General features: G+C 40.1%; 1 protein-coding gene across 1 annotated transcript in view; it reads left to right on the top strand.

Annotated features, from left to right (window-relative positions):
- Positions 1-297: 297 nt before the first annotated feature.
- ntm (neurotrimin) overlaps positions 298-20,011 on the top strand; it is a 945,217-nt gene continuing 925,503 nt past the window's right edge. Inside the window, exon 1 of the mRNA XM_055226833.1 lies at positions 298-587. Coding sequence (XP_055082808.1) covers positions 527-587 — 61 coding nt within the window. The 5' untranslated portion in view covers positions 298-526. The remainder of the gene's footprint in view (positions 588-20,011) is intronic.

Genomic DNA, 20,011 nt, shown 5'->3' with positions numbered 1-20,011 from the left:
ATAAGCAGAAGATGTGCAGGCTTCACCATTAAAACGGTGTAATTCAATTGCTAATGGTACTAATTATAACCTAATAATAATAAAACACATAAGGACACACATATAAGTAACATTTTTCTCAGCTGCAGCACATGAATGTTGATATGAGAAAGTGGAGAGCAGCCAGGCACGTTGAATACAAACAGGCAACGCGCGGGAGGAATTGGAAACAGGCTGCCCTGCAAATTAAAACACAAGTGCGCTTTTCTATACGCTCTCTATCAATATCAGTTTGTCCTCTTTTATTGACGAAACCTGTCCCGGAAGTAGCTGCTTATTTAGCTCAGATCTTGACGCCTTTGCGCTGCCAATAACCTCTCAGCTGAAGGAAGGACTTTGTTGCGTGTTCGTGGATGCTTTACAGTCACACCGGAGCAGCGCAGACTTAAAGAAAAAAAAAAAAAAACATTTCAGGATTTTCTAAGAGACACGAGCTATTTTCAACAAGGACATCGGACCGAAGAGGAACAACCAGATTGGAAAAAGGATGGACAACCCCGTGTACTGGGCTCTGCTGATCGGGATGAGCGTCCTATTGATGGAGCAAGGTAACTGCTGGCTCTGGCACTCCGCGCGCACTTGTTTGGCTGATGTCTCGCTTCACTTTGTATCATTTTAGCTGTTACTTAGTTTTACACAAGTCTACGCAGTATACGTGCCCGTCTCAGCGTCTGCACGTGTCACCAGGGCGCAGTTGGCACATAAACGTCGTCTTTAAAAAGCGGTTTGTGTTGCACTTGTGCGTCAGTGACTGGACTCCGTAAGTAGCTGGGTAGTTTCAAATCAAGAACATGTTTTTATCTCGCTTTTAGTGTTTAGTTCAAAAGTTCAACAGCATAACCAAGTGATAAATGTGTTTAGGTGTTAGGATCCACTGCGCACACAGAAGGAAAGACGTGCGTAAAGATGAAGGGTGCAGTTTGCTTGCGCCAGAGTGGTCCCAGCGCTGTTTTGGAATTCACCTGCTGTTCTTTTAAAGCTGTGTGACTCCAGATCGCTTCTCTCCAGCGGGAGTCTGCAGCAAAGTTGATTAAGCATTGGTGCGTAATCCACATTAAGGTCATCCGGGTTAAACCATGCGCTCTTACTGAAGGCACAAGACTTGTTTTGGGATCAAGAGCGTGAAGTAAGTCAGGTATTTTTTTTGACCTTGTGTGCCAAATGTATATGCAATTACTAACCGGCCACAAGGAGGCGGTAAACGCTCACAAAAGCAGGTTAAATCTATATTCTAATGAGAACAGCTTGAGTTGTTGTCTGCCTTAATCGTTATAATCAATATATTTAACAGCAGTAGGCTAATTGCTGGAATAATGGGTGATTTGGTTAAGGGTTCTTTTCTCTAGATTACATGTATAAAGATGAAAACAAATTCAGTTTATATCTTAAAATTAAAACTTTATGTCTGATTGCTTTTGGCAGTTCCTCCTCATTAAGGTTAGGTACACGCTGTGCTTATGTTTTCACACGTTTTGGAATACGCTACAAAACTCTCAAATAATGTAAGAAGAAAATGCCTAGTTCTACTTTTATTTGCCTCTTTTATTTTAGGTATAAGCCCCCACCCTGTCCTCCTTGTGATGTGAAATAGCCTAAATGCCAGGAGCCTCTTTATCAGGGTCTCGTTTGCTCGTACACAGCAGCGTACTTTGTGACCCCACTTATGTAATGTATGGTAATGGTAACACATGTCTACATTGTTATTGTGAATTTGAAATTGCTATAGTATCATAATGAGAAAAATCTATGCCATATCAATATGCTAACCACAGTCCCAGTGGATTAGAGATTCTGTAGATCTCACACATAAAAGAGTCTATTTAGGGACGCTGTGTACATCTCCGCAGTCTTATTTAGATCAGATGTGTCTAAATATGCAGTGAATGTTGATTTCTTTTATTTATTTATCTGAATTAGGACAGTGCATACTAATCATTGCGTCTGCAGCAGCTTCAACATAAATATGCCGGAGTTGGCACAATGGATAGATTTCATCTGTCGTCCAGTGGCAGGTAAATACATTAAACATTCAGTCAGACAACAGCAGACACATTACACACTGATACAAGGCAAGACTGCTCCTCCTCTGCTCCTCTCTCCTCCTCTGTGCTCCTCTGTATTCTTCTCTGCTCTTGTTTGCTCCTCTCTCCTCTTCCCTCTTCTTTTATTCTCCTCTCTTCCTCTTTTCTGCACCATCTCTTGGCTCTTCTCTCCTCCTCTGCTCCTTCTCTTGCCTCCTCTGCTCCTTCTCTCGCCTCCGCTCTCCTTCTCTGCTCCTCTTCTCTGCTTCTTCTCTCGCCTCCTCTCTCCTCCTCTGTGCTCCACTTTCCTCGTCCCTCCTCTTCTCTACTACTCTCTACTGCGCTCCTCTCCTCTTCTCTGCTTCTCTCACCTCCTCTCTAATCCACTCTTCTCTTCTCTCCTTCTCTCTCTTCCTCTGTGCTCCTCTCAGCTCCTCTTCTCTCCTCCTCTGTGCTCCTCTGCTTCTCTTCTCTCCTTCTCTCTCCTTCTCTCTCCTCATCTCTCCTCCTCTGTGCTCCTCTGCTCCTCATCTCTCCTTCTCTCTCCTTCTCTGTGCTCCTCTTCTCTCCTTCTCTCTCGTCATCTCTCCTCTGTGCTCCTCTTCTCTCCTTCTCTCTCCTTCTTTGTGCTCCTCTTCTCTCCTCCTCTCCTTCTGTCTCCTTTTCTCTCCTCCCTCAGCTCTCCTCCTCTGTGCTCCTCATCTCTCCTCCTCTGTGCTCCTCTGCGCTCCTCTCTTCTCTACTCCTCTGTCTGACTGCAGCAGGTGGCACTGTACCAAGAGATGGCAGTGGACTCAAAGAAATGTGTTTTTGTAGTTGGTGTCTCTGTAGTTCCAGGAGAGGAGCTGCAGAGAGGCAGAGACTGGTGTGCGCCTCCATCAGCTCACGAGAGGAGAGAGAGAGGAGCCCTGTCCAAAATGATAATGACCTCAGCCTTCTGCTCCTCTTTCTGTGCCACCCCCCTTCACCCCCTTTTGCTGTTCTAGCTGGTAGTGTATAGCAGATAGTGTTGATGAGATACTAACATTTGAAACTCTATTTCGATACTGAGGAATTCACTCCGTACTCTATAGTGATTACAATACCACAGTGAAGATAAAACATGCTCCTTATTTAGTAAAAGAATAAAAGTATTTTCTTTATTTTAGCATAAGGTGTTATATTTGTTGTGATAAACCTCAAAATCAGACTAAAACTGTTCAGGAAAGCTCAAATTGATTGATTAGTATCTGATTTTCGATATTTTTGACAATCCTAACAGCCAAGAGGCAAAATGCGTGTGTAACTGTCTTCCAATGTCTAAGCAAAGGCTGCAGTTTTTGTAGTACTATATTTTCCTGCACAAAATCATAAAGTCTCCTGTCTTATTCTGCATAAAAACTGCTAACCCTGTAGTTTAGCTCAGTACAAACATGTTCTGAAATGTCCCTTTGTGTCAGATGCCCTCCCTGTGTCTCCATGAGGTCACATTCTGCATAAAAACTGTTCACCCTGTAGCGGATATGCATATTTGTTCTTGCTAGCATGTCAGCGTCAACATTGTTGACAAAGGCAACACGAAGTGCTCATGTCCCCAAACACACTCGTGGCATCGAGCCCTATCCAAGCCCCCATGCCGCAGGCATGGGCCTATTTATTACTGCTAAAATGAATGGAAGTCAATGGGAGGTCAATGGCGGACCCCGACGTCATGGTGAATGACGGGCACGTTGGCGCCCATCATTCGACATTGAAAGTCGAGAGCTTTCGAAAAACGTATGTCATTGTATGGGCTTGTGCCTAAAAATAATATTTTTTCGCAAAAACAGTATATCCGATAACATTACAAGGCGTAGGGCCTATTGCTTCCGCAACGATGAGTGCAGACTGACTGCATCGTTGCAGACTGTCTTCACGCACAACTTCGTGCCCCCCGTCGCCCCTGCCCTGACTCCTGTATCCTAGTCAAAATTTGCCCTCGTTCGCTCATGCGAAGGCCGATTTAGCTCAAATTTGAATCAGTTGTAAAACTTTTTGGCCTAAAGCTACTCATTATGAAAGAAACTAAATTGGCGCGATAGCGCCCCCTAGACAATATCTAATATATTTGTATGGAGGGACAAAAATGTAGTTTTCTGAAATGTTACCAAATTTTACACAAAATTTCATTGGGTCATCCCAATCAATAAAGTCAATCAGACCTATGTCGTTTTATGCACTGTGTTGCCATGGTGATGCGCCAAACTGCCAATGTTATCCTAATAGGAAAATTTCCAAGTTTTCGTACATTTCAAAGTCTTATGACAACTTATTCGCTTCATTACACACAGTAACTCTTCAGGTCGTTCCCGTCAAAAAAGTCCCAGGGACCAAGTTTGTTTTTTGCACGGTGTTGCCATGGTGATGCCTGGAAAAACCCATGTTTTTGTATTTTGTGCATCAGTCCTTCCACTGTATGTAGACTTTGTTTAGTGACAAGTACAGCCCAAAGCTGCAATAACACGGACAAAACTGGCGCGTTAGTGCCTCCTGTAGGGAGTGCCGGGTTGGCCAAGTGCAAAGCATGGCCCACGAGGCCCGTTCGATGCCGCTTGCGGCTTTAATTTTGTTTGAGTTTATCACAGTTCAAATGCTTGTGAGAACAATGACAATTGAATATTGTTCCCAAATTGTTCAGCTCTATTGTCTGTCCTACTCGTGGGTTTCATTTTACTGTTGCATGCAATGTTTTGAGGACTTTTCCACATTCAAAAGATAGTGTTTTGTTTTTAATTGTGAATCGCTATGACAACGGCAGTAATTTCTCCTCATTCTGAAACCCACGGATAGCTGCTTTAGAGGTGCAGGCTCAGGCTGAATGATTTAGAAAAAATGTCTAGATGTGATTTTTCTTCTAATTAGTGTTGTGATTTATGTTTTTATAATGATTCTGTTCAAAGTTTTAAACAAAGAATTGACAAAAACACTGAAACTGACAAATGAACACAAGAATCACATTTCAGAACATGTTTGTATAGGTCCCATGGAGACACAGGGGAGGGCATCTGACACACTGGGACATTTCAGAACACGTTTGTACAAACCTATGTAAAAACAGGGTTAGCAGTTAGCAGCATAGAATAAGATTGGAGGTTTTGTTGTTTGTGGAGAAAATTATGGCACTTCAAAAACTGCAGCCTTTTGCTAATTGCGTTCATTCAAATTGCGATTTTCAGTTTGATTGTGATTAATCTTGCAGCCCTATGTGTATGCCAAAGTTGCATGTTAACATTTTGAGAACTTTTTGCCAATCAGAAGATATAACAGGCCTATTTTGTTTTTAATTGTGAATCGCTGTGGCAACGGCGGTAATTTCTCCTCATTCTGAAACCCGTGGATAGCTGCTGTAGAGGTTTGGGCTGGCAGAACAGTATAATGGCGTTTGTAGCAGATGGTTTTATTATGAATGTGTCCCCCGTCGCCGTGGTGATGCTCGTGAAGCGTCAGGTTTGTTTGACTGGTGCAATACTGAACGAATTTATGAGTTTCTGCATTGACTGCTGCGTTAACTCATGCTTGTTCATACGTGACGTGAAGCGGTTCTGTAGTTATTCCTAATCTCATGCAATTTGGGTTCAGACTGCTGTGAAAAGAACACACAGGGATTATGAAAGTGCAGATAGGGTTGTTAAAAGTGAAGTCAACTACAACTAGAATCAAAATTTGTTACTCATTTGAGCAAGTATCGATTGTTAAAAATATCATGTAAGGCCAAAAAGCTTTATCAGAAACAGAGTAAGAAATACATTAAAATAAAGGAAGTGCTGTTGTTTTGTGCTGAAAATGTCTATTAGGATTTGGGTTAAGATTCGGGTTAGGGTTCGGGTCTATTGTCTCAAAAAGAGTTTTTTTTATATTATTCTATCAAAATTGGTAGCAAGCCTATTCATTAATTCAAGTTTTAAATTCAAACACTATTCCTAAATGAATCAAATTATTCTCAGTAATTAGTACAAGCATAAAGGTCCTTTACTTAATTTTATTCTCATTTAAGCTAAATTAGTCTGGCCCTAGCACTGAGATATTGTACAAGCAGCTCTTGAGGTCAAAATGAGTCCGCTGTGTGTACGGTCTGCATCTAACTGTAAGGCGTTTTTTTCTCCGATTAATCAGGAAGTGCCTATTAGCATGCTAGTTGCTGTTGGCTTTACAACAAAGGCAAAACTCCATTCTGGTCTCTGAAAGTTGTGAAAAGTGCTTATAAACTCATTGCGGTGAGTAATGAGGACGCTCAAATTGCATATGGTGAAGTGAAGAATGACTTTGGACCGACACAAGAAATTTAAAGGGCCCATACTGCACTGTTTTCTGATCTATGTTATAATGCTGTTTCCTCATCACAAACACACCTGGAGTTGTGTTTTGGTTTGTTCACACATATTTAATGCACAAATCCTGCATATTTAGGCTGTTTTTCTCCCAAACTGAAAACACTCTGTTCCACCTTGTGATGTCATGTGGTAATACAGGAAGTGCTCCATTGTGTTTGTATACTCTATCGACCTTCACTAGAATCATTTGGATGATTTCAGACCTGGAATTACCAATCTCTACTGAACTAAAGGTAAACGTAGCTCTTAACTGGACAACTACCACTTCATGACATCGCAAGGTGGAACAGAGCATTTTGAGGTTTGGAGATGTAAACAGACTATTAATGCAAGATTACTCAAACATGTGTGAATGAAACAAAACACAACTCCAGGTATGTTTTTGACAAGGTAACGGCATTATAACCGCGTAGAACTGTAAAAATCAGGTACAATGCCTTGAATACTGAGCACTGGAGACATCGGTGTAAGGGTAACATCAGTGCATGGTGTTACTCTGAGCTGTAAACAAACTGAACAAAACTCAAACTAAACGCGCTCATTCCCAACAACACAAGACAAAGAGAATGTAGTTTTGTCGTCGGAAGCGTCGCTGCTGCAGCTGCACATAAACAGCAGTAATGAGGCATTCTTATTGTAGGAACAGACACCCCAGACTGTGACGCTTGTAATCTCAGGATAAAACTCAGGATAAAACTCAGCCTCCTATTAGTTTACTGTCCAAAACTGTCTTTCTCTCTTGTACACAGTGTCCAGTAACAGATCTGAAGTTTTAGATTTCTGCTGTTTGGTGAAGTTCTGTGATGTGCATACTCGCTCCTCATTAGGAATCGCTGGAATACGAGAGCTGCTGGTTTACAAATGTGTGTGAGAGATTCGACTGGGCTCGGCGTCAAGGGCTGACCACAGTTAAACAAAACATCACATCACAAAACTGTCACACATCAAAATGAGTCATTATTTCTGTAAATAAACTTGACGTTAGTTTGTCTACCCCTTTAAGCTGGCGTTTGGGTAATGTGTTCATTTTGTGTGAGCATATTGTAAAACTTGAACTTTGTGATAAAATGACAATGACACATTTCATAGCAAGATAAATTACTACATAGAAATATTGTGATAAATGATCATATTGAAACTTCTTTGCAGGATAATAACAGTAAACATAGTATTTTTAAAAGACCTGAGCTTCAGCAAATACATAGCAGAAGGAACCAGTAAATAGAAGTGACTTATTCAACTTTCAACAGCTCAAATCTAACCGTATTAAACTAAAATGGCAAAAATCTCGACACTACAGCAAAGAAATTGTAAAGACAATAAAAAAATATAGCTAGAGACTCGGACTATATTGTTTCAGCTTTCGTGAGAGGTCTACTGCTTTGTACTGTCTGTAGTAGTTTTATATTTTGTCAACCCAGGAGTAAGCTCCAAAAGCAACGCTCTGATTGGCTGTGTTTGCGCGATCCACCCTATTTTTTTCACTTTGCTGTCTAAAAACTGTATTAAAGCCATGCATGCACTCGTAAATTAGTATATGTGGATATTAAAGATGTGCCAAAGGGTAGCTGCAAAAAGTTTATTAATATAACACATTTAAAACACCTTCAGCTGAACAAAGTGCTTTATATAATAGTCAACAAAAACACATACAGATGACACGATACATAGGGACAAAACAATAAAACCCAAAGATATCCTGTCTAGCTAATGTTAAGTACCATAATTTCCTCCATAAGCAATAAAATCTCCTGTGTTATTCTGCATAAAAACTGCTAACTGTGTAGTTTAGAGCTGTACAAACCATAGACTGTGTATATATAAATGGACATACTAACCATTCCAAATAGAAAGTGATCATGGGTGTGCTTCCGACTCCATCGATTCTGGCTCCAATTCATATGTAATCGCAATCGCAACATTTGTCAGCCCCACCAGAAGGTTTGTGAGCGCTATAGGAACACGTCGGACGGATTGAAATGCCCCGTTTCCTACTTCTTCTGTGTGAAAATCCGGTTCCCCAGCTCAAATCTATTTTATGTTTTACAGTGGCGCTCCTCGGTTTGTACAGCTCTCATTTAACGCCCTCCTGTGTGCGTTGTACCACAGGAGAAGTGAGGAGGAGGTGAAGAGTGCAAAGAGGAGACAGATGGAGGAACAGAGGTCAGAACAGCAGGGTTTAAGCCAGCAGCCGCCTCACCAACTATAGACCCTTTTTAAAAACTGAATTACAACATGAAATGGAGCTCTATCAGTGTCATCTGAGTCATTTTATGTTATGTGACACAGCTTTGCTAATGAAGTAGTGGTCCAGTGTCTTTGGGGACGCAGCATAACTCCACTGGCTCCGCGTACAATACCGCATCCAATACAAGGTTGCTCTCATCACGCAAGTCGCTCAATAACACAGCACCTCCTCGCTCCCCTCACCACGACAAAGCAGTGAAGCACCCCCACCCTCTGAAGCTCACTCCCACGACCCATCAGGAACTCGGACTCACTGCAGCACTTCATATCACTACTAAAAACTCACCTGTTCAATCTGGTATTCCCCCATGACTTCCACTGCCATGTTAGTTTTGTTTTGAGATGAATATAAAACAAATGTATAATCATGAAGAAAAAAACATACACTCAGATGCGATTTATATGTGATGTACAAGTCGCACCCACGGCCAAACTATGAAAAAAAGTGTGATTTATAGTCCGGAAAATATGGTACCTATGAAAAATATCCTGATACGCGATAAAATTTAAACTACTTAAACTGATATAACATTCTTATTTGATGCATCAAAGGAAAAATAAGGATGGATATGTAAAATAGAGGTAGTTGTGTGAAAAAGGGGAAACGTACAGGCTGATACTTCCTTTAACATGGTTTTTATGGCTAAAAAAAGAAAAGAAAAAAAGTCTAGGCGAGCTGTAATGGTCTATAATGTGCTCAGTCCTTAAAGGGTTAATACCAGAGAAGCACTAAACAGCACTAACTAAAGCAGGATAATATTATATAATAAATACACATACACACATCACAAAAGCAGATTTTACATTTTGCTTTTACTATGGATCAGACCTGGAGGACTGAGGGATTACACAGACATCATAATATATAAATGGCACAATTAAACACTTCGATAGTTAGTTCTAGTATCTATAATGTGTCCTAGATGTTAATTCTTTGACAAACTACAGCTTAAATGTTATCATGTAAGGTTCTATGAAAAAAATAAGAAAATAGTCCCTGCTATTAACTATATTCACTGAGCCTGAGAAAATATTGTTGTTTCTATCTCATACTGACCGCTAAATCGATATAGTAATTCTCATGACAGGCCTACCTAGACTCTATTATAACTCCTGTCGTCCACATTTCTTTAGCAGAAGCGCAGTTGACCTTTCCTCAGTTAAAGGAGCTCATCATTAAGAACTCATGGTCAGAGCGGCTCGGCACAATCAGGGAATGATCGCGAGGACACACTTTACTGCTCATTAGGGCGATTTTATGTTTCTTCTTCTTTTTTTTTTAAGTAAAGGCTTCATATACCTTTAAGACTCTCGGATTTTCTTATTTGGTTCATGCAGACTTTACACATCACATGTACTAGGAGTGGACAATAAGAAGGGTGACTACACGTTCCCATTTACCCGGGACAGTCCCAGTTTTGAGCCCTGTCTCCCCTATCCCAGCAGATTATAGAAGAAATGTCCCAGATGTTCCTGTTTTGATCAATTTCCTACCTGCCAACAGTAAAGATTAGAATATACTGTCATTTGTTTAGCTAAAATACAAAAAAATGTGCTTGAAAATGAGCATAAGGCAAACTGACCCATAGTCGAGAATGGACAAGGTTACGTTCTCGTTTCACTGTTTGATTTATACCAACCATCCCAACCCGGGTGTGTCCCAGTTTGGAATTCTAGCGAGATGCCATAAAATTCACGATTTTCTTAGAGCAGGATCACTATTTCATCGCCATTCATGTTTTCTTAGTATCTTTTAAAGTGGTAACTAAAACTACCTCACTGTGATTGGTTATAGCCGTCACTCACCCGCAGCATGATGGAGATGACCAATAGGAGGAATGGGGTGTGGAAAGTGTCTGTGTTTGACCTTAAAGCTGCAATAAACAGGAAAAAAAATAGCAGATCGTCACAGGGATGAGATCACAATTTCATTTTTATGCCCAACCCTCCTATGTAATCTATACATTTTACAGTAGACAGCTGAATATTGATAACAAAAACCCCATGTACATTACTCTAGCCATGAACTGGCTCTTTCATAATATAGATTCCACTCTCTCTGCTGATCATATATTAAACATGCACTAGTTTTTTCTTATTCCTTTAAAGTTTGCCTGAAGTTTTCTGCAGTGAGCTGTGAAGTGGGAGCTTTCAGAAGAAGCCCGTAGGTGCACTTACCTCTTAAAGACAAATATGAAGTTACTTTTGTTCATGAAATGTGAAAAAAAACTTCAAAATTTAATCATAGCTCTGGAAAATTGTGATATTTGCTTTTTGCTCACTGCAGATGAATGGTTTTCACTGAGCCCATATTTCACCGTTCTGTGTTTTTACCATTTTGATTAAAACCTGCTGATCCAGTGCAGTGTACACTTGTGCGTCTGCCCTGATCTATGAGCGAGGACACACACTGGGGACATGATGTTTGTGCAGTGGTGTTTGGAGGTTGTTAGCACCAGTGGAGGTGTGAGCTCAGAACAGACGCCTCCAGCTCAGTGAGATTCACTCAGTGACTCAATGACACCTGAGCTCCAGGTCCACACAGACTCTACAGCTGATCAAACACAGTCATTCCAGATACAAGACCAGTCAAACGTTTGGAAACACTTTTACATTTGTTTTTTCCTTATTTTTTGGACTATTTACAATGTAGATTCTTTCTGAACTCATCAAAACTATGAATTAACTCAAGTGAACTGTACTCAAAATGACTCAAAACTTGATTAACTTAACTTTTAGCGTATCATCAATCACCCTTAAATCTCCAGCACAGGCCGATATTTCTTTAGTTTTGGTCGATCCACGCCAAGCTTTATATAAACACTTTTTAATACAAAGAGATAGCTGCTGCAAAAGGTGACTACACAGCTCTTTTATGGGTCTGTGATAAAAAGGGCTTGGGGTCAGCTTTTAGTAAATTTAAATGACATAATTTGGGGAAAATAATCAAAATTAGCTCAATGATATCGGCAGATCTTATCAGCCAGTGGTTGCTCTGCATTCTAAACAGTAGGTATCGGCACCAGAAAGAAAAAAAAAAACGTATTGGTCCATCTGTAAACTTAACAAACCCTGACGTGTGAAGAACAAGGATTTGCAGCACTGTCGACAAAGCAAAAGATAGATACTTTACGCATTTTTTATTTTGATTCAAATGCTCAGTTAATACTTTTTTCTACATAATTCCATACACCTCCTCCATATATTCGATGTTTTCTATATGTATCTAAAATGTAAAAACTATGGCCACACCTACTCATTCAATGTGTTTACTAAACTTTTGCCCGGCAGCAGATGTCTGATCTCTCCTGTCTGAATGAACCATGTTTAGTCCTGACATTTGAGTGCAGTAGTCTCGGTCTAACCTGTCTGTACATCTCAAAGTGTGTGATGGACTGCCCTCTGCCTCGGTGTCTGTGTTCATCATGTATTCATTGCGGGATAGGGCCGCTCTCCAGAGACCGTCAGGAGGAATGAGCTGCTAAACACAATGGATGGGCCGAGCAGGATTCTTGTTTACCACGAGCTGCCACGTCTTCAGCTCTCACATAAAGTAGTCCAGGAGTGCTCCGGAATATAGAGCCAAGTCCTTCTCTCATGACCTTCACTGCAGGGGCGCCCCCTTCACCTTATAATGATAATGCAGTGAATACTCTTGACCTAGTGTTTTATGAGTGAAGGTGACTTTTTTTTTTTTTTACAATGTCTTTTAAAGGGCCCATATTACTCTATTTCCTGATCTATGTTATAATGTTGTTTCCTCATCAAGTTACTGAGTTCTTCTCTCAAACTGAAAACACTCTGTTCCACCTTGTGATGTCATGTGGTAATACAGGAAGTGCTCCATTGCGTTTTTAAACTCCATACACCTTCACTAGAATCATTTGGATAATTTCATCTTTGCCAATCTCTACTGAACAAAAGGTAAAAGGAGCTGTTCCACCTCATGACATCACAAGGTGGAACAAAGCATTTTGAGCTTGAGAGATGTAGACAGATCATAGACTGTATATATAAATGGACATAGCTGACATGCTAGCCTCCGCAGTCCAAACAGAAAATGCTTTTCCGGCTCCATTGACTCTAACGCAAATTCACTTTGTATTGAAAAACTGTGTCCCCTCTCTCTGTAGCTGCTGCTGTTAGGCTCGTCATTTTGGTCTTAATTGTGAAATAAAAATACAAAGATCATGTAGAGTGGATTAATACGAACATTTTGTGTCCATAAAACAAGATGTGAATGTTAATAACAGACAAATCAGGCGCCTTCTTTATACTAGGCCACTTGTTAGCAACAGGTTTGATTGACAGCGTTGCTAAGCGCCCACTCCCTGCTAAACCAGAAGAGATTACAAGTTACAATGGATAAATGATTTTTTTAAAAAATCACAAATATATTACCATAACCATTTTATTATAAATCAAACTCAGTTATCTATAGTCCAACACATTGGGCGGGTGAATCTGAGAATAATGTGAAAGTTTTAAAATATTTTTTCTTTTAAAAGTTTGACACATAATTAGACCCTATAGGGCCGATTATTGCTCCACTGCCTTCGCTGTTGTGTCCAATCTCTATCACTTTTAATGATATGGAGACAGGGCTGGGACATAGGCTGAATTCCACACACAGGGGCACTCAACCGAAAATGTGCATCTGAAATCACTACACTCTCAAATGGAAAGATCTCAGAGGCTAAAGCTCACAATAGCCACAATTCATTATCTGTGCATTTTAGCCCCTGCACAAACATGGGATTAGGTATTCATCAGGGAAGTTATTGATTTGTGAAGAAGCTCTTTACTTTTTCAATGCCCTTTTAAAAAAACAAATACGGTGTTAGATTGTGCCCTATTGTAGTTTATTTATAGTATTCGATTTTTCACTTGCTCACAAATGTAATTGTAAAAATGGTACTTAAGATTTTGTTTACTGTTAAAGCAGACACATAGGCCCTCATTGAACCACCGACCCAGCGTCTTTTACAGTTTACGGCATGAGGGCACGAAATCTGGCAAAACACCGTATATATCTGAAGAGGAAATCATGAAGAATTACACAAAAAAGATGAAATATGTTGGATCATTGTAAAATGCAGAATGTGTATAATATCACATAAACAAAATCTTAAGCCTAATCATATTCTACATTTGTTATTAAATATTTAAATTTATTAGGTAAACTCCTGAATTATTATAATATGCACTAGTTGGACTAGATCCAAACTGCAGCTCTGGTTCAGGCCGGGCTCGGATGGACCTGAGCAGCACATCAAGTGTGAACCAAGACCCAAGTGCACGGAGGCTGGGCATGTTTCTCCTTTTGATAATTGTGTCTTGGGTTTGCTTTTGGATCACATGTCTGGGGTCCCCACCTACTATTGTAAAAGGGAGGCACCCAGTGCCCTCATCATTTTACTCCTAAGCCCTGACGAAGATACTTAATAGACATGTCTCTATTTTCTACACAAGTGCCTCAGATTCTTTCAGCTCCACTGAACTTTTTTTTTTTTTTTTTTTTTTTTCCCACATTTTTGACGTTAGATTGACTATTGTAACTCTCTCCTCTTTGGTCTGCCTCACAAATCCCCCCAGAAACTGCAGCTCCTTCAAAACTCTGTAGCACGACTCATCACCAGGAGTCCCACCATGCACCACCTCATCCCCATGCACCACCTCACCCCCATCCTCCAACAACATCACTGGCTTCCCATGAAACAACGAATCAACTTCAAAATTCTGCTCACCACATTCAAAGCTCTTCATAACCCCGTGCCACAATACCCCTCCCATCTCCTCCACTGTGCCATGCTCTCCTGCTCCCTCCACTCCTCCTCCTCCTCGCTCCAGCTCTCTGTTCCCTCTTCTCCTCCTCTCCTTCTCCTCCAGCTCTCTGTTCCCTCTGCCTGTCTTCTCTCCGTGGGGGCCAGAGCCTTCAACCATTCTGCTCCCCAGCTCTGGAACTCCCGCCCACCTGACCTCCACAATACTGACTCCATTCCTCTCTTCAAATCATGACTCAAACCGTTTAGACAATCCTACACCACCTTTTTGCACCTGTTTTTACGTTTTTACCTTGTTCTGTACAGTGTCCTTGGGTGCTTATAATTACAATTGTATTATTATTATTATTATTATTATTATTATTATTATTATTATTATTATTATTATTATTATTATTATTATTATTGTGGGTATGTGCTAAGCTAAATCGCACCTGTGTCTGACTCACTCGAGCGTCACTGAAACACTCACCTTATCTCCTGTTTTTATTATGCATGCTGTTGTTTTATGCTTAAATCCATAGCCCATGATGATACCTTTGGATGTGTTGTAAAGTTTAAAAAGCGTAGCCTCAGTTAACTATGCATTTCCAAACTACAATAATTAAACGGCATTTTTGGCTTAACTGAGCAAATGTTATGTTTCCTGCAGTTAAAAGTTGTTTTCCTGCGCTTGTTTCTGCTCTATAGTATTAATGTCTGACACCTGCGGATTATTATGGTATAATTTGTACATTTTACCAAAATGACTACACGATGCTGCTATATCCTTCGTGTATCATCACTTAAGAAAATAAAATTGGAGAAGGAAATACATACGTCACAGTGGGCCTGTACTGGTGGAGGTAAAAGCAGGAGTTGATCGGAGCTATGACGTCTACAGGAGTATAAAGATGACTCAAACACGCATGAATCAGGCTAATACAACCTCGAATAAAAGTAAATGAAAAGGGAAATGACTATAATGTGGTTAAAAGCTCCAAAAAGTCAATTTTGCACAATGGGGTTGCTTTAACAGTACATGAACGCACCAAATACACTTTCTACAATGAACAAAATAACACAGCACATTATAGACTATTACAGCTCGCCTAGACTTTTTTTAACCATAAAAATCATATTAAAGGACATATCAGCATGTACTTTTACCTTTTTTCACACAACTACCTCTATTTCACATATCCATCCTTATTTTTCCTTTGATGCATCAAGTAACTGACTGGGAGGATCGTGGCGGCACCTGCGCTCTGATTGGTCATCTTTGAGGGACAACGTAAGCACATTCCTGTAATGACAGTATCATATTTAAAGAGCCTCATGCCTCTGCTTTGAGATGCCGTTTGAATTTACATGAGAGCACAATTGGTTGTGGAGTTACAGGAAAGTCCACAACCGCAAATCTGTCAATGGCAATAGTATCCTACGCTATAGAGTTAAACTGTAGTTTGATTTCACATGTAAATGGTCAGTAATTAGTGCCTTAGACAAGTGAAGGACAGCTCTTCCTCTCAGGCTTCTATTTCTTGGCTGTGGTTCTGATTGAATGGGAGATTTGTGTGGCCACTTCTGACAGATGTAATCTAAAATCCACTTTCAAATATTTCCCAATCACTCATCTTCCTCCTCTTCTTCTTCCTCCTCTTCCTCCACTCACCTGCCAGCTGTCGAGAGGCGCCAACCACAGACCAGAGACCACAGCTCACAGCACGTTTCTCATTCATTGCTTCCTGCTCAGAATCTCCAGTCCTACTCAGCTGTAATTATGAACCAAATCTACACAGCTCACCTCCAAATGTACGGACCCAGCTCCACCATTCTGCCATGTTTCATACAGATTTTATCAGACTATGGAAGCACAAATAGTTTTAATAATAATAATAATAAAAAGAATCTACCTCATGCATTCTTGGCATCCTAGTTCCTCACATCAGTTTGTTATAATGAATTTATATTGCATTTTTATGAAGAAATGTCAAATTTTGCCATCAAATAAAAGTCTAAAATCTAAAAGAGTGATGCCTAATTTTCAAAGCCCGGCAGTGAAGTCGTTAAGTGAAGTCTCTTTAAGAAAGTACTTTAATCAAGAAGTTTAACTGTGGAGTTGATGAGATCTTCAGTGTTCTTTTTGTTGATGGATTCATACAGACTTGGGCTAATTTTATGTTTGAACCCAGATATGATCTCGTTATAATCCAGACGAGAGACCGGTGCTCCAAACCCGGACTGAGGGAGTGTTTTTCTGGTGGTAATTACAGTCTCAGCACCAGATCAATGACAGTGCCTCAGAGCCTCCACCAAATGGGTCTGATCTGAGCTGAAAATCGCCCTCCAAAGATTCTTCTTATATTTAGTTTTGCAGCTACAGGCTCCGTGACGCCATGCACTAAATCCAAGATGGCTCCCAGTATGGATGTTCTACATGTCACGCACTTTGATTTGTGAAAATTGATACTTTGCAGCTGATGTCATCAGCATTCCCCAGGGCAGAGGTGTCCAAACATTTTGCAAAGATGCAAAGAGGGACAGATTTGGTAAGGTGAAAATGTGTGGGCCCTGATCATTCTTTGAACCATTAATATTAAATGCGAATGAACCATTTAATTATTTTTTACTTTTTATTGCAAATGGCTTTTGCCTTTCAAAACCAAATGAATGATACAGATTATGAATGTGAAAAGTAAAACTGTAGTTTTGATAATCACAATAAATTCATTGAGATTTTAGAATTTATTCACCTCAGAAGGCAACAAATAAAACTAATGACTTTCTCTAATGTGAAGGGTCAAACTGATCTAGACTGTTGTAAATAGGCTGGGTTTGGCTCAAAGACAGTGATTTTGAGGCGCAAAACGTCACAAAGGTGAGAGTCAGTTAGACTTGTTCTCGCACGGTTCTTGTTAAAGGTTATAACTGAAAATGTCTCACACAAATATGTCGAACCAAACAAACTCAGCATTTTTGTAGCAACGGTTCGAACTTCTTTAAACCTGTCTTCATCCAGTTAACGATAAAGAGAGAGAGCGCGACCTCGGAGCACGGCTCTGATCTGCTGCCATCTTCCGGTGAAATATAATATTACTTGTACATGTGTATTCAACAGTGCTGACGGGCCATGTATTATTTTTATTCCAGAGACTGTGGGCCAATGGAAATTTGTACACGGGCCACAATTGGCCCCGGGCCGGACTTTGGACATGCCTGCCCTAGGGAGTAAAGCTAATTGGAGGCACTGCACTGTCTGAGGCTCAATTTCGCTATTTTGGACTTTAAGCTTTTTTTTAACACAATTTGACCATAAAGAACTGACTCAGTTTGAACTACAACAGGTTAGCTGATTTTGTGCTGTTAAACAAGTAGTCCCCCTCACATAAAATTACAATCAAAAACTAGCAAGCGTCAGCCAACAGTTTTTCAGTCATTCTCACCTTTGTTGTTGAAATCCATTTTGTATTTTTTTCTTTCAGGTAATCTAGACGGGCAATCTAAAATCTTATTTGGCACGGCCTCCTAATGTGCGTCTTGTGCTGCCATGGGAACTGAGGAACACTGCCATAAACATACACGCACCCTGAGGTTACATTCACGCTCAAGAGTTTGTCATGATTTCAGACGGTGGGCAAGAGCCTATATACTGTAACTATATGAGAGATTTTTTTCAAAACTCTCCAAATTTACAATTCACTAATTTGAATCTTATCATTATTTGTTTGGGATTGACTTCACAAACTTGTCATATTAATCTTGTGGTTTAAAGTCCTTTCTGCTGATAATCACGTCTTTGGGAATGAATAATGGCACCACTTTCTGAAACTATTCTGAGAGAATAATTTCTGGGTTTTTGTGGTGTATGGTGTATGTTTGTTGTATTTAAACTGACAGAAGACGCTGAACAGCATTAATACACCAATACGTACCTTTCTAAAAGCAGAAGCGTCCTTCGGAGCAGCTTTCCTCGCATTTGTGAAGTGTTTATTCTTTGTTTTATCTTGAATATCACCAAAGCACATTCCTAGTTTTTGAAATTTGTTCACTGACTCTGGCAATAAAAACTCTTCGTGATTCTAATTGTGAAATATGCAGGTGAATTAAAAGGCAAAAACAGCCAGGCCTGTCACAATATTTTGAAGTGTGATAAACTGATCAGACACAATGGTTCAGTGAGCCAGGCCTGGAAATCAAACATAACCTGCTTTCAATAAGAAATCACACAAAACTCAAACTCAAAGTGCAGTCTCCATAATGAGATGCTATTGATTCAGTCCTACAGGTCAAATGTTTATGTACTACAAAATATTAGAAAAAGGCTCCCATCCAAATTCAAAGAAAAGGTACAAACCCCCATCATGCACTGCTCATTTACCGAACATTAAGTCTGATTTTTACACCACAAAAGGCAGAAGTTTGTAATTAAATCAAACTAGCTCCCATCTTTCACAAACCCACATAGTTAATATTCAGATGCATTCATTTTCAGGTGTGTAAGCTTTTTTTAAATTTCAGACTGTGAAATGTAAGTAGGGCGGACCACAAAATGCACTCAGAGCTGCTGTAGAGGAGCTTACATCTGGGTTAGTGAAAAATAAAATACTTCATTGTTAGGCGCAGTCGGCAGCACACAGTGGTCTGATTTAGAGCTGCTTTAGATACAAGCCCAACACCTGCACATTTGATTGTGTTTAAATGTGTGCACTCTATGGGTCCTCTTTATTTGAGAGAGTTACTGCAGCTCTATACTCCATATACTCTGGTTCCAGTTCGCTTTACATTGAAAAATTGTCATGCCGCTATGGATGACGTCAATGTCCCTTAGTTTACTCTCCTGTCAGATTCTCTCTGTCTTTAATACTGTTTAAGACTAGACTGAAAACCCACCTCTTCTCCCTGACATTTAATACTAGCTACGCAGGATATCTTGGTGTTTTATTGTTCTTTTTTAATATATCGTGTTATCTGTATCTGTGTTTTTTATTAACTTTTATATGAAGCACTTTGGTCAGCTGAAGTTGTTTTTAAATGTGCTTTAGAAATACACTTGAATTGAATCTGACAGGTGCCATAAGAGCAATTATGCCGTGTTCTTCTGTAAAAATCAAAGTGTTGTTTTTTTTTAATTTTCCTCTGATGTATTTGTGCTCTCACATAATCTGCCCTCCTCACTCCACTCAGCCCTTTGCAGATCAGAACCTGAACATGTGTCTAACCGAGAGGAGACCGGTGTCAGTGCTGTCCAGGAGGCAGCTGCAGTGCTTGTCTAATTGGATTTTGTAGCTCCGCAGATCCGCAGTGGAAAGCTTTAGGTCAAGTCTCACAGACCAGAAACAATTAGGGCTGGACGATATCATCAGTATGTTACCACTATTTACGTAAACTCTGACAGCCCTAGTATATAGTGGCTTTAGATAAAGGAATCAAAAATATGGTGCTAATTAATACAAAAACTAGCATCGCAACTAGATCCTCATTTGAGCAGGTAACAATACAAAAAAGTTCCATTCACAGGACAGAAACAAACGTTCTGATACAGCTCAAGATCTTTTTAAAGCTATTCAGGAACCAAGTATAAGACAGATAG

Source organism: Periophthalmus magnuspinnatus, chromosome 14, assembly GCF_009829125.3.
Source record: "Periophthalmus magnuspinnatus isolate fPerMag1 chromosome 14, fPerMag1.2.pri, whole genome shotgun sequence".
Taxonomy (NCBI): domain Eukaryota; kingdom Metazoa; phylum Chordata; class Actinopteri; order Gobiiformes; family Gobiidae; genus Periophthalmus; species Periophthalmus magnuspinnatus.
The sequence above is the reverse complement of the archived record's forward strand: the minus strand, read 5'-3'. Positions and strand labels throughout refer to the sequence as shown.